This window comes from Macaca thibetana, chromosome 5, assembly GCF_024542745.1.
Source record: "Macaca thibetana thibetana isolate TM-01 chromosome 5, ASM2454274v1, whole genome shotgun sequence".
Taxonomy (NCBI): Eukaryota; Metazoa; Chordata; class Mammalia; order Primates; family Cercopithecidae; genus Macaca; species Macaca thibetana.
The window spans coordinates 86,222,165-86,236,221 of NC_065582.1; the positions used below are offsets into that span (position 1 = coordinate 86,222,165).

Below are 14,057 nucleotides of genomic sequence, written 5' to 3' on the forward strand. Positions count from 1 at the left end.
TCTTTTGTTTCCTTTTTTTATAACTACACCAGTCGTTGGGTTAGGGCCCAGTATGACCTCATTTTAACAAAACTAAATATATTTGCAAAGACCTTATTTCCAAGTAAGGTTACATTTTTGGGTGGACATGCATTTTGGGGGGACACTGTTCAACCCAGTACACTGTCCTTTTGGCCTTTTCCTTGTCAGAAGTTTTATTAAAGATTTCCAAGATGGCTATAGGCAGTGGCTTTCTCAGGTGGGCCATAGGAGCAGTTAGCCCTAGGTGCAGACAGTAAGTGGGTGCCTTGTGTGTAGACTATCCATTGGCCTATTTTTCATTATTACTATATACTGGCAATTCTATTAATAAATAATGCCAGTGATAGAATACTTCTCCTACCCTCTCCCTCTCCCAGTCATATACTGGTCTAAGTTTTATCTGTGTGTTTGGTTACTCTTGAATGTTAATAATATACATGTATGCTTAGATTTAGCACACTTTTATTACTAGTCCTCTAATAGACTTTATATTTTACATGAAAGTTAATTTGGAGTATTTTTTTTTTCTTTTTTTTTTTTTTTTTTGAGACAGAGTTGTCTCTTTTTGCCCACACTGGAGTACAATGGCATGATCTCGGCTCATCGCAACCTCTGCCTCCCAGGTTCAAGAGATTCTCTTGCCTCAGCCTCCTGAGTAACTGGGATTACAGGCATGCACTACCATGCCCGGCTAATTTTTGTATTTTTAGTAGAGACGAGGTTTCTCCGTGTTGGTCAGGCTGGTCTCAAACTCCCGACCTCAAGTGATCCTCCCACCTCTGCCTCCCAAAGTGCTGGGATTACAGGCGTGAGCCACCTCACCCGGCCTGGAGTACTCTTAGTTATACAGTCATTCCCAGATACATGAAGATTCAGCTTCTTGCAGTCATTTTGAAAACAAATTTATAGCAGTTTGGAATTGTTTGAGCTTGCTTTGAACACAGTTTGCGCCTCCATTCCCTGTCCTATACAGGCCTGTGTTTAAAAGCATTACAGATTAGAAATAAACACCAATAGCACAGTGATTATAAAAAAGGAGAAACTCAACATAAATTACTTCAATTTGATGTGATCTCTTGGAGTTATTTTTATGCTTTAAATTTACAATTGAGAAAGCTATGGATTCTGAGGTGTAATGTGTAATATTTTGCTTGGTAAGTGCATGTTTTAGTTAATGTGTGAAATATATTCTACTAATTTTAATGGTGTCTTTAGAATTGAAATTTATTCTTTTAAATTTGTTGTTTTAAAACTAAAGAAAGAGTCAAACTAAAGCATGACATCAGTGGTATGCTTTAGTAGGGGGTGGCAGATATTGAAAAAAATACTTTGGAATTATTATTTTGTTGTTTTTAGAGGCAGGGGCTCACTCTGTCACCCAGGCTGCTCATAGCTCACTGCAGCTTTGAACTTCTGGGCCCCCGTGATCCTCCTACCTTATCCTCCTAAGTAGCTAGGACTACTACAGGCACATGCTACCATGCCTTGCCTATTTTATTTTTCCAGAGATGGGGAGCAGTTAGCTGTAGGTGCAGACAGTAAGTGGGTGTTGCAACACAGCCTGCCATGTTGCCCAGGCTGGTCTCGCACTCCTGTCCAAAAGCAATCTTCCCACCTCAGCTTCCCAAAGTGTTGAGGTTATAGGCATGAGCCACTGCCTGGCTGGAATTCTTTTTGACAGCACTCTGGACACTTTAAACAGAGATCAAATGTGTGAATTGGTCATATAGGCCTATATTGAAGGTGGCAGAGTGGAAATAAAGAAGTCATTCTTACATTTCTGGAAACAGAGATCAAATGTGTGAATTGGTCATATAGAAGGTGGTAGAATGGAAATAAAGGAGTCATTCTCATATTTCCAGAAAAACTGCTGCAGAATGCACAGAAAATAGCTTCAAGGAATGGGATTCTTATTTCATAAACCTCTGCCACCGTCCAGGATAAAAGATGCTGCGTATGTGGCCAGTATTCACTGTGGAGTTCATGCAAAAATCAAAGAAATTAATCCCAAAAAATATTTCAGCCTCTTGGAAATTATTCTCTGAGCCTTGTGGAATTTGCTTTTTTGGAAACTTTTTTCCTGTGTGATTTTTTGTATTAGAACTTTGGAAAAATTGTATTCATTCTTTCTCATCTCACCTCATTGATGGGAAAAGCTGCAGAAAATCTTCCCTAGACAAGATGGAAGGTTCATTATGAAGCTGGGTCACTGTAGAAAAATTTTGAAAAGTTATCTCAACTTTGAAGTACCATGTAATCCAAAGAAAATGTGGACACATGAATCAGCTCAGATATTTCACTCTGCTGTATGCAGTTCTCTCTTTGGAATTATCTTTTTTCCAGTGTAGTTTTAGATGACATTAATCACATACAAAAATATTTGCAAATAGTCAGACTCTATCTTGAACAATGTACAGTGAAATTCCCAACTTTACAAGTCTTCTTTGAAGACTTTGAAGGTAAGTGCACAGAAATTTTGGTGAAGCCTATTTCCTGTGTAACAACAAAATATGAGGAAATCGACATTTACGTAGAAAAAAGAATCAAATTTTGAAGAAGAGTGCCAGGAGAAACAACAAAGAGTTGCTGGTTTTCCATAGCTCAGAGAAATCCACATAGCAATGCCAAACGCCCCAATTGTTGTCCCTGAGAACTGGACACTTGTTCTACAGCAGTGAATCAAATATTATCTGTGTTCACAATCATTTTCTGTGATTTTACAGAAGAAATACTTGAGAAGTGGGATTTTTTTTTTTTAATACCTCAGAGGCATTTGTAAGTAGTTTGAACGAAAGTCAAAAGAACAAAGGCATGGATATGACTGCATTTTTTGGAGTTGAATGTGAAGTGGGATTTTTATGAATCTCTACCAAACTTATTATGTTTAATACTTTCTAAAATATTTGCATATCTCTGGCCTCATCTGGAAGAACATTTCTGAGTTAAAATTAACAAAAGGTATTTTTCCATCAGCTATGACAAATGAATCAAATATTGAACATGTATGTCCAAAGAAGATCAATTTTGAGAAAGTTGTTGACAGATTTTTAGAAGGTAAGGCTGAAAATAGCAAATGTTATTATTTCTTACTATAGCATACCATTATGTATGTTATTCCCTTTATGAGTTTATTAAATATATTAATATAATCAGAACTTGAATCTATTAACTTTTCCTTTTTTGTACTCTAATATTCGTTTTACCTTTTAAAAAACTGGCATGATTATGCAAAGTTCAGTGAAAGAAAGTTTTTAATGTCTACATTCTTTTCTGGACATTCTTTTCTGGAATTATCATTATTCATTTCATTTCATTACTTCTATTGAAAATAACTTTGTCATATAGAAGAGGAGGTCTTAAAAAGTGATCCTATCTGGTGTCAGATGTACTAGATACACATCTGGCTACAAGGATAGATAACTGTGCCAATGTTAATGTTAATCTGTTAACTTCTGGTTGTGCTGTCTGCAAATTGCAAGGGCACAACAAAGTTATGTCTCTTGTGTCATCCTGCAGGGACCTGGTTGACAAGAGCTATTTGTGGAGACCCAGAGCTTGTTTTCTCAATACTTTTACACGCTGGAGCACTTTCAGAACAAAGACAGAAATGCAGTGTTTGGTTGTGTCTTAAAATATATGTAAAAGGATTTTAGCAGGTTTGACATTTGACAACGTTTAGAAATAAGTGGGTTTCTTTTTAAGAAGAAAATTGCCCTTTTGAAAATCTAGTGATGCTATTACAGCTTTTTAAGTATCTGATTACAAACAGCTGAGAAGCGGCCTTGGGCTTATGAATCAATGATTCATTACATATCATCTGTTTGGTCTGCCAGAGAAAGAAATTTGAGGAGTACCATGTTTATCAGTCACGTACCTCTTAAGCCCTTTAGTTCAGATATCCTTAATTCTTGTTTGAAAGAATGCATTCAACTATCCTGCACTTTTAAAGTTAATCCTTCTATTTTGAAAAGGAAATGTTTATAAAGTTAATAAAAATACAGATTTAGTGAGGAATTAATAGAAACTTCAAAAATAGATAAAAATTTAGAAGTTAAAATTTTTAATTTTCAAACTGCCCGACTTACACATTTTTTAGTTTCTTAGGTATTTATACCTTTTTCATACCGTTAGACAATAATTTGCTTTGTTGGACTGTTTAAAAAATTTTAGTCTCATATGAAGATTACATATTTACTTTGGATGCAAATATGTGTTACTCAAGGGTCTTTTCAAGAAATCTTTTAGAACCCATTATTTTCTCTGAAGTAAAATACCTGTTGTAGAAGAAGGCTTTTATGTGACTTCAAGACTGCCAGAGGATGTGGAAAATTACTGACACTTATCATAGAAGCAGGAGCCTTTCACTTGTCAAAGAATGCCCAGAGGGAAAGGTGGCTGGTAATTACTACTTCACCTCTGAGGCACTGTCAGGTGGTTTGGGTTCGTTGTCACCCCAGTCATAACTTGTTATTGCAAGAGTTGGGGGATAGGGAGAGATGTCTTTTTATAAGAACATTTGCACAGAAAGGAAAAATGTGCTGAAAGTATTATGTTGTATAGTTAATACAGTTTGTAGCCTTCATAGATACTAAGAAATAAATAAATTCTATTTTCTGCGATAGTGATTCTCAAATTTTTCTGGACTCAGCACTGCATTATACTTAAAAAAGTTATTGAAAACCACAACATGCTTTTGTTTATATGGGTTATATGTACCGATATTTACCATATTAAATATTAAAACTGGGAATTAAATATTTACTTATTCATTTTAAATAACCATAATAAACTCATGGCACATATGACTATTTTTATATATGACTTATTTTATAAAAAATAAATTAACAAAAAAACTAGTGGAAATAATGACAGTTTTACGTGTTAGCAAGTCACTTTAATGTCTTGTTTAGTAGGAGACAAAGGGATTCTCATCTGTATCTGCCTTCAGTCAATTTGCAATATGTTGTTTCAGTTGAAACAGATTAAGGAAATCTGACCTCACACAGATATACTTGGAAAAGGGAAAAAAATAGTCTTTTCAGATAAATTGTGGATTTTCTTTTAACAAATGATAGTTTCTTAAAGGTTAGTCCCAGTGTGAATTGCAACTAACCAATGAACTTTTTATTCTCTCTTACGTTAAAATCCATTAGTCTATCTTGCACTTTGAATTCTTTACCCATATTATATGATATTGTAATGTAAGGCATTGGTTATTGGAAAATGTCTGTTTCTTGGAAAATGTTTCTTGAGAGTTACAGATCTTCTACATGTTGAAACATTTCCTTTTATAATATCACATTTGTTAATATCACCACTGATGTCATCTAAAAAGTTTTTTTTTATTATACTTTATGTTCTAGGGTACATGTGCACAACATGCAGGTTTGTTACATATGTATACATGCGCCATGTTGGTGTGTTAAACCCATTAACTCGTCATTTACATTAGGTGTATCTCCTAATGCTATCCCTCCTCCCTCCCCCCTCCCCCCTCCCCCCTCCCCACAATAGGACCTGGTGTGTGATGCTCCCCTTTCTGTGTCCAAGTGTTCTCATTGTTCACTTTCCACCTATGAGTGAGAACATGCAGTGTTTGGATTTTTGTTCTTGTGATAGTTTGCTGAGAATGATGGTTTCCAGCTGCATCCATGTCCCTACAAAGGACATGAACTCATCCTTTTTTATGGCTGCATAGTATTCCATGGTGTATATGTGCCACATTTTCTTAATCCAGGCTGTCATTGATGGACATTTGGGTTGGTTCCAAGTCTTTGCTATTGTGAATAGTGCCTCAATAAACATACATGTACATGTGTCTTTATAGCAGCATGATTTACAATCTTTTGGATATATACCCAGTAATGGGATGGCTGGGTCAAATGGTATTTCTAGTTCTAGATCCTTGAGGAATTGCCACACTGTCTTCCACAATGGAAATAGTTTACAGTCCCACCAACAGTGTAAAAGTGTTCCTATTTCTCCACATCCTCTCCAGCACCTGTTGTTTCCTGACTTTTTAATGATTACCATTCTAACTGGTGTGAGATGGTATCTCATTGTGGTTTTGATTTGCATTTCTCTGATGGCTAGTGATGATGAGCATTTTTTCGCATAAATGTCTTCTTTTGAGAAGTGCCTGTTCATATCCTTTGCCCACTTTTTGATGGGATTGTTTGTTTTTTTCTTGTAAATTTGTTTGAGTTCTTTGTAGGTTCTAGATATTAGCCCTTTGTCAGATGAGTAGATTGCAAAAATGTTCTCCCATTGTGTAGGTTGCCTGTTCACTCTGATGGTAGTTTCTTTTGCTGTGCAGTAGCTGTTTAGTTTAACCTGACAAAAACAAGAAATGGGGAAAGGATTCCCTATTTAATAAATGGTGCTGAGAAAACTGGCTAGCCATAAGTAGAAAGCTGAAACTGGATCCCTTCCTTACGCCTTATACAAAAATTAATTCAAAGTGGATTAGAGACTTAAATGTTAGACCTAAAACCATAAAAACCCTAGAAGAAAACCTAGGCAATACCACTCAGGACATAGGCATGGGCAAGGACTTCATGACTAAAACACCAAAAGCAATGGCAACAAAAGCCAAAATTGACATCTAAAAAGTTTTTAAGTAAGTATCTACTACCATCAGGTAGTAGATACAAGTTTTCCCTAATCCCAATTTTTACTTGAAAGTTTGAGTTTTATCCTTAGCCACAAACACTGCCAGTTGTTTTCCTTGAAATGACAGGCTCACTTCATTCATTTCTAGAGAATGTCTGCCAAGTGTCCAAGTCTGAATAACCATTGGTTGTCTGTCAGGCCTTCTATCAAGTAAAAATGGGGTGTCATGAACAAGGCCAATTCAGCTTACATACAACTCTAATAATGGCCCAGAGGCTTTTCCTCCAGCTATCTATTGTGAATGGTGCTTTATGGGTATTGCTCATTTCATAATGCAGGGTATTAAAATTATGCATACTGAGGGTTGGGATTTAATGAAATTAATGTTTACTGCTTTATCAAGGACATTCATAAGTGAAACTGGCTTTTTTCATTTTCCTGCTAATACATGAAGGTGAAAGATGTAACGACTACTAGCAATTTGGAGCTACTGCCTTGATTCCTGCTAAGGCAGCAGCAGTGTTACCTACCACTGCTTTTGTAACATCGGTGCCAATGTTAACACAGTAATTACAGGATAACCCTGAGATTCAAAAAGTTATTTAGTAATTTGAATATTTCAGCACCTCTTGTGTATTGTTGCAAAAAATTCACAGAAAAGATTTTTGATGATTTATTGTGTTGATAACATACAAATACAAGCAAACTGGCAAGTCCATCTATATCTGGAGATTCACTCATTTGTAAAGCAAAAGTATGATTATTTCAGATGAGATATCAGGCCAGTCTTCATACTGCAGTCAAATCTCTCAACTGGACGAGTTACTCTGTCATTGCAAAGTGGCAGTGCTGTTATTTCCTTTGCTGACTCTTCATCTAGTAAGCATTCTGCAATGTGAACAGTACAACTATCTCTCAGCTAGTATGTGTACTTCTCCAGCCAGGAGTGCATAACTAACCCTGTAAGATGCTCCAGTGGGTTTTTCATGTCTGGTTTGAAAAGATGTAATAAACACGGTTTGACTTTTAATGAGCTTATCATGTATAAGTTTAAATATTCAATTCTCTTTTCTTCACACTGTGAATGATTCGTCTCAATGAGACACTACAACTTAACTGGCACCATAAATATTATTTTAAAATGTTTAATTGCATAATGCACAAAAAGATAAGTTATTAACATCCATAAAGTTGAGAGAAAGATGACTTTCATCATAATTTCACTTCTTATTCATGAGAATAAGTTTCTTTAGAGTAGATTCTTCCCTTCCATGAGTCAAAAGACTGATATGTCAGTTTCACTTTTTTCAGCAACCTTATAGACAGATAGTACAGTTACGGGTTGAGAAGGTAAGCCTTCTTTTTTTTTTTTTTTTTTTTTTGAGACGGAGTCTTGCTCTGTAGCCCAGGCTGGAGTGCAATGGCATGATCTTGGCTCACTGCAACCTCCGCCTCCCGGGTTCAAGTGATTCTCCTGCCTTAGCCTCCCAAGTAGCTGGGATTACAGGCATGCACCACCACACCCAGCTAATTTTTGTACTTTTATTAGAGACAGGATTTCACCATGTTGGCCAGGCTAGTGAGAAGGTAAGCCTTCTGATCTCATTTTGACAATTCATCCCTAAATTAGAAAAAAGTATTATAAATAAATTTTCTTTTAGAACAAGATAAAATATTACTAAAGTGTAAAATGAGTTTCAATTAAAATTAGAATTTGTTTTTATTTGAAAACTTGAAAATATTGCTGTGAAGAGTAGTACCTACTCCTTTTGTGCTTCTGTGTAGTTTGCAAGGGAAACTTTGGGGTTCAAAGTAAGAATTTATTGAACAACAATGAGGGTACAGAGATTATAGCAGGAATAATCAAAGACAGCTATTAATAGTAAGAGTACAGTAAAAGTACTGAGAACAAACTGAGTTAATCTCTGAAAATGCACTGCTTCATACCATAAACCTCTGCCACAGAGCTACATCACAATGGAATACACAGCACACATTCCATTAGCTGTCAGAGTGATGAAGTAGGCACACATCATGTAGTCTCTGGAAAATTCCACTGACACTCAGAGACTGAGAGAGATAAAGGCAAATAGTGTTTTAGTTTTACTCTAAGTCAAGGACCCACTGAAAATCTCCAAGGGACCTCCTGGAGTCCCCAGGCCACACTTAAAGGACCACGCACTGTTCTAGATATTGGAACCCACCATCAATGGTGTTTTAAAAGTCACCTCTGAAAATCACTGTGCATTCTTGACATTTTGCAGCCCTGAAGCAGGAGTGATCATCACGTGTCAAGATCCTCCTTATCCAGGACATATTCTGTATCTTCTTGTAAAGTTAATTCTGATATCTTTTGTCATTTCATATAAATAAAGGCAGGAGTCAGGAAGCAGAATGGTGGACACTTTTATTACGTGAAATAATTTGACTCATTCATTCACTGATTTTTTAAATTAGAGAAATGTGTGCTTTTGGCTTAAGGCTACGCTTTATTGGTATAAAATGTTATCATATAAACTTGATCCAATTTATGGCTGGCAAGAATAAAGATTTTGATAAAAACGTCAAAGCTTCTCTATCTGGGGTCTTGCTGCCCATGCTTAACTGGGGGAAATCCTGGCTGGGCTGTCACCAGGATGGGGCCTCTGCTTCCTCTCCAGAGCACCAACAGCACAGAGTGCATGCTCCTGCCCCATCTACTTCCATTAGAACACCACATACATCTCCAGTCAAGAAATCAGAGCGTGCTCAAACATTGAGTTTCATGTGTAATTAGGATTAAATTACCCATTAAACAAAGCGATTTTATGGTAATGTGTTATTAAGATTGCAAAGTTGTTAAGTTATAACATCTGATTCTAAGATGCATGTTTGGCTACCTTTTAACACACTGAAATGAGAATGTGTTTTTCAAAGACAGCATTTTTTCCTATTTTTTTGAAATAGCATGTTTTTGTTTTAATTTAGAAATGTTATCTTCAAATTGTCTTTTTTGATGTTATCACAAATGCCTATTTCATGTGGAAGACTACAGTAGCTCTTTAGTAGTTTCTATATTTCTCTTTTAAAAGAGAAATAACAGATGCTAGCAATAATTTATATGTGTATATTCCTGAAATGTACATTTCCACATTATGTGCTTCATAGTAAATAGGAAAATTTACATTAAACTACTGAATGTACGTTTTTCAAAAAGGTCTGCTTCTTTTTTTAAAAAAACTACTTTGCTTATGTTTTAAATTTGATATTCATCATTTAATTCTGTTCATTGCAGGTTTATTTTAGGACAGTGGAACTTATAGAAGAGCCCATAAAAGGGTCTCCTGGTTTGAGTTTCTATTTCAAAATTAATGGATTTCCCGTATTTCTAAAAGGCTCAAACTGGATCCCAGCAGATTCATTCCAGGACCGAGTAACCTCTGAGTTGTGAGTTACTGTCTTTCTTTTCTTGTTCCTCTTTAAAAGTCCGGCAAAGCTTGAGATTTACTCATTTTTACTTTCTTTAGTCCCTGGGTAAGGAACTAACAGGTAGTATAGAATTCTAGATGATGGAAACTTTAGAATGGATAGGATTTTAAAAATCATATATTCCATTCTCCTGGGCTACAGGTGGTCTTAGAGCTAAACTATTTGAGACTGTTGAAGCCATTCAATTTTAGAAAACTATTATATGTTTACTCTGGAGAAATAAGAAAATGACTAATTAGTATTTTGAATAGTTCCTGAAAAAAATATTAAATTCAACTATTTTCATCTTTTCAAATGATACCTTAAATGTTTTTGAGCATGGTTTTGAAAGATAAGAACACATATTTACCTTTCCTCTTTTTTTTTCTCTTCTTTTTTTTTGAGACAGAGTCTCACTTTGTTGTCCAGACTGGAGTGCAATGGCAGAATCTCAGCTCACTGCAACCTCCGCCTCCCAGGCTCAAGTGATTCTCCTGCCTCAGCCTCCCAAGTAGCTGGGATTACAGGTGCAGGCCACTACTGCCCAGCTAATTTTTGTATTTTTAGTAGAGACGAGGTTTCACTATGTGGGCCAGGCTGGTCTTGAACTCCTGAACTCAAATGATCCACCTGCCTCGGCCTCCCAAAGTGCTGGGATTATAGGTGTAAGCCACGGGGCCCACTCCAATATTTACCTTTCTATGCTAAGGTATTTGCATATTCTTTTACCTTTATCTTAACAAAAGAACTAAAAAAAATCTTGTGTGTTATGGAGGTGCGGTTGTGGGAGGGTGGGGAGGAAACTGGGAGCCAGCTGGTCAGAGGATACAATGTAGCAGATATGGTCAGAGGATACAATGTAGCAGATATACAGGTGAGCAAGCCCAGAGATCTGATGTACACTAGGAATATAGGTAAAAAAAAAAAAAAAAAAAAAAAAAAAAAAAAGTGCTCTTTATAGGATTCATGCTAAATGATTAGATTTTAGCTACTTTTGCCACAAAAGCAAAAAAGAGTGGCTAACTATGTAGGACAGCAGTCCCAAATATTTTTGGCACCAATAACCAGTTTCGTGGAAGACAATTTTTCCACAGATTAGGGGTAGGGGGTGGGGGGGTGGGGAGATAGTTTTGGAATGAAACCCTTCTACCTCAGATCATCAGGAATTAGATTCTCATAAGGAGCATGCAACCTGTATCCTTCGCATGCACAGTTCACAATAGGGTTCTTGCTTCTATGAGAATCTAATGCTGCCGCTGATCTGACAGGAGGTCAGGTAGTAATGCTTGCTCACCTGCTGCTTACCTCCTGCTGTGCTGCCTGATCCATGGTCCAGTCTGTGGCCTGGGGGTTGGGACCCCTATTATAGGATGGTAAGTACGTTAGTTTGTTTCACTATAGTAACCTTTTAATTATCTATCTATCTATCTATCTATATCCCATAACATCATGTCATATACCTTAAATATGCAAAATACAATTTATTTAAAAACAAAATATAATCTTAAAAGTTCTAGATCTAGGAAAAAAATTAAAAATGTTTTTCTGAGACTGAAGAAATAGAACTTTGGAAGAAAAAATATTTCCTAATTGGATCTGTAAATTTATATCTTTTTATTTATTTATTTATTTATTTATTATTTATTTATTATTATACTTTAAGTTCTAGGGTACATGTGCACAATGTGCAGGTTTGTTACATATGTATACGTGTGCCATGTTGCTGTGCTAAACCCATTAACTCGTCATTTACATTAGGTATATCTCCTAATGCTAGCCCTCCTCCCTCCCCCCACCCCACGACAGGCCCCAGTGTGTGATGTTCCCCTTCCTGTGTCCAAGTGTTCTCATTGTTCAATTTCCAACTATGAGTGAGAACATGTAGTGTTTGGTTTTCTGATCTTGCAATACTTTGCTGAGGATGATGGTTTCCAGCTTCATCCATGTCCCTACAAAAGACATGAAGTCATTCTTTTTTATGGCTGCATAATATTCCATGGTGTATATGTGCCATATTTTCTTAATCCAGTCTGTCATTGATGGACATTTGGGTTGGTTCCAAGTCTCTGCTATTGTGAATAGTGCCGCAATAAACATACGTGTGCATGTGTCTTTACAGCAGCATGATTTATAATCCTCTGGGTATATACCCAGTAATGGGATGACTGGGTCAAATGGTATTTCTAGTTCTAGATCCTTGAGGAATTGCCACAGTGTCTTCCACAATAGTTGAACTAGTTTACAGTCCCACCAACAGTGTAAAAGTGTTCCTATTTCTCCACATCCTCTCCAGCACCTGTTGTTTCCTGACTTTTTAATGATTGCCATTCTAACTGGTGTGAGATGGTATCTCATCGTGGTTTTGATTTGCATTTCTCTGATGACCAGTAATGATGAGCATTTTTTCATGTGTCTGTTGGCTGCATAAATGTCTTCTTTTGAGATGTGTCTGTTAATATCCTCTGCCCACTTTTTGATGGGGTTGTTTTTTTCTTGTAAATTTGCTTGAGTTCTTTGTAGGTTCTGGATATTAGCCCTCTGTCAGATGAGTAGATTGCAAAAACGTTCTCCCATTCTGTAGGTTGCCTGTTCACTCTGATGGTAGTTTCTTTTGCTGTGCAGAAGCTCTTTAGTTTAATTAGATCCCATTTGTCAATTTTGGCTTTTGTTGTCATTGCTTTTGGTGTTTTAGACATGAAGTCCTTGCCCATGCCTATGTCCAGAATGGTATTGCTTAGGTTTTCTTCTAGGGTTTTTATGATTTTAGGTCTAACATTTAAGTCTTTAATCCATCTTGAATTAATTTTCGTGTAAGGTGTAAGGAAGGGATCCAGTTTCAGCTTTCTACATATGGCTAGCCAGTTTTCCCAGCACTATTTATTAAATAGGGAATCTTTTCCCCATTTCTTGTTTTTGTCAGGTTTGTCAAAGATCAGATGGCTGTAGATGTGTGGTATTATTTCTGAGGGCTCTGTTCTTTTCCATTGGTCTATATCTCTGTTTTGGTACCAGTACCATGCTGTTTTGGTTACTGTAGCCTTGTAGTATAGTTTGAAGTCAGGTAGCATGATGCCTCCAGCTTTGTTCTTTTTGCTTAGGATTGTCTTCGCAATGCCAGCTCTTTTTTGGTTCCATATGAACTTTAAAGTAGGTTTTTCCAATTCTGTGAAGAAAGTCATTGGTAGCTTAATGGGGATGGCATTGAGTCTATAAATTACCTTGGGCAGTATGAACATTTTCACGACATTGATTCTTCCTATCCATGAGCATGGAATGTTCTTCCATTTGTTTGTGTCCTCTTTTATTTTGTTGAGCAGTGGTTTGTAGTTTTCCTTGAAGAGGTCCTTCACATCCCTTGTAAGTTGGATTCCTAGGTATTTTATTCTCTTTGAAGCAATTTTGAATGGGAGTTCACTCATGATTTGGCTCCCTGTCTGTTATTTGCATATAAGAGTGCTTGTGATTTTTGCACATTGATTTTGTATCCTGAGACTTTGATGAAGTTGCTTATCAGCTTAAGGAGATTTTGGGCTGAGACAATGGGGTTTTCAAAATATACAATCATGTCATCTGCAAACAAGGACAATATGACTTCCTCTTTTCCTAATTGAATACCCTTTATTTCTTTCTCCTGCCTGATTGCCCTAGCCAGAACTTCCAACACTATGTTGAATAAGAGTGGTGAGAGAGGGCTTCCCTGTCTTGTGCCAGTTTTCAAAGGGAATGCTTCCAGTTTTTGCCCATTCAGTATGATATTGGCTGTGGGTTTGTCATAAATAGCTCTTATTATTTTGAAATACGTTCCATCAATACCGAATTTATTGAGAGTTTTTAGCATGAAGGGCTGTTGAATTTTGTCATAGGCCTTTTCTGCATCTATTGAGATAATCATGTGGTTTTTGTCTTTGGTTCTGTTTATATGCTGGATTACGTTTATTGATTTGCGTATGCTGAACCAGCCTTGCATCTCAGGGATG

At 36.5% G+C, this 14,057-nt stretch overlaps 1 protein-coding gene across 1 annotated transcript in view; it reads left to right on the top strand.

Annotated features, from left to right (window-relative positions):
• Nucleotides 1–14,057, top strand: part of MANBA (mannosidase beta) — a 138,466-nt gene that overhangs the window by 79,194 nt on the left and 45,215 nt on the right. Inside the window, exon 8 of the mRNA XM_050791912.1 lies at nucleotides 9,908–10,059. Coding sequence (XP_050647869.1) covers nucleotides 9,908–10,059 — 152 coding nt within the window. The remainder of the gene's footprint in view (nucleotides 1–9,907; nucleotides 10,060–14,057) is intronic.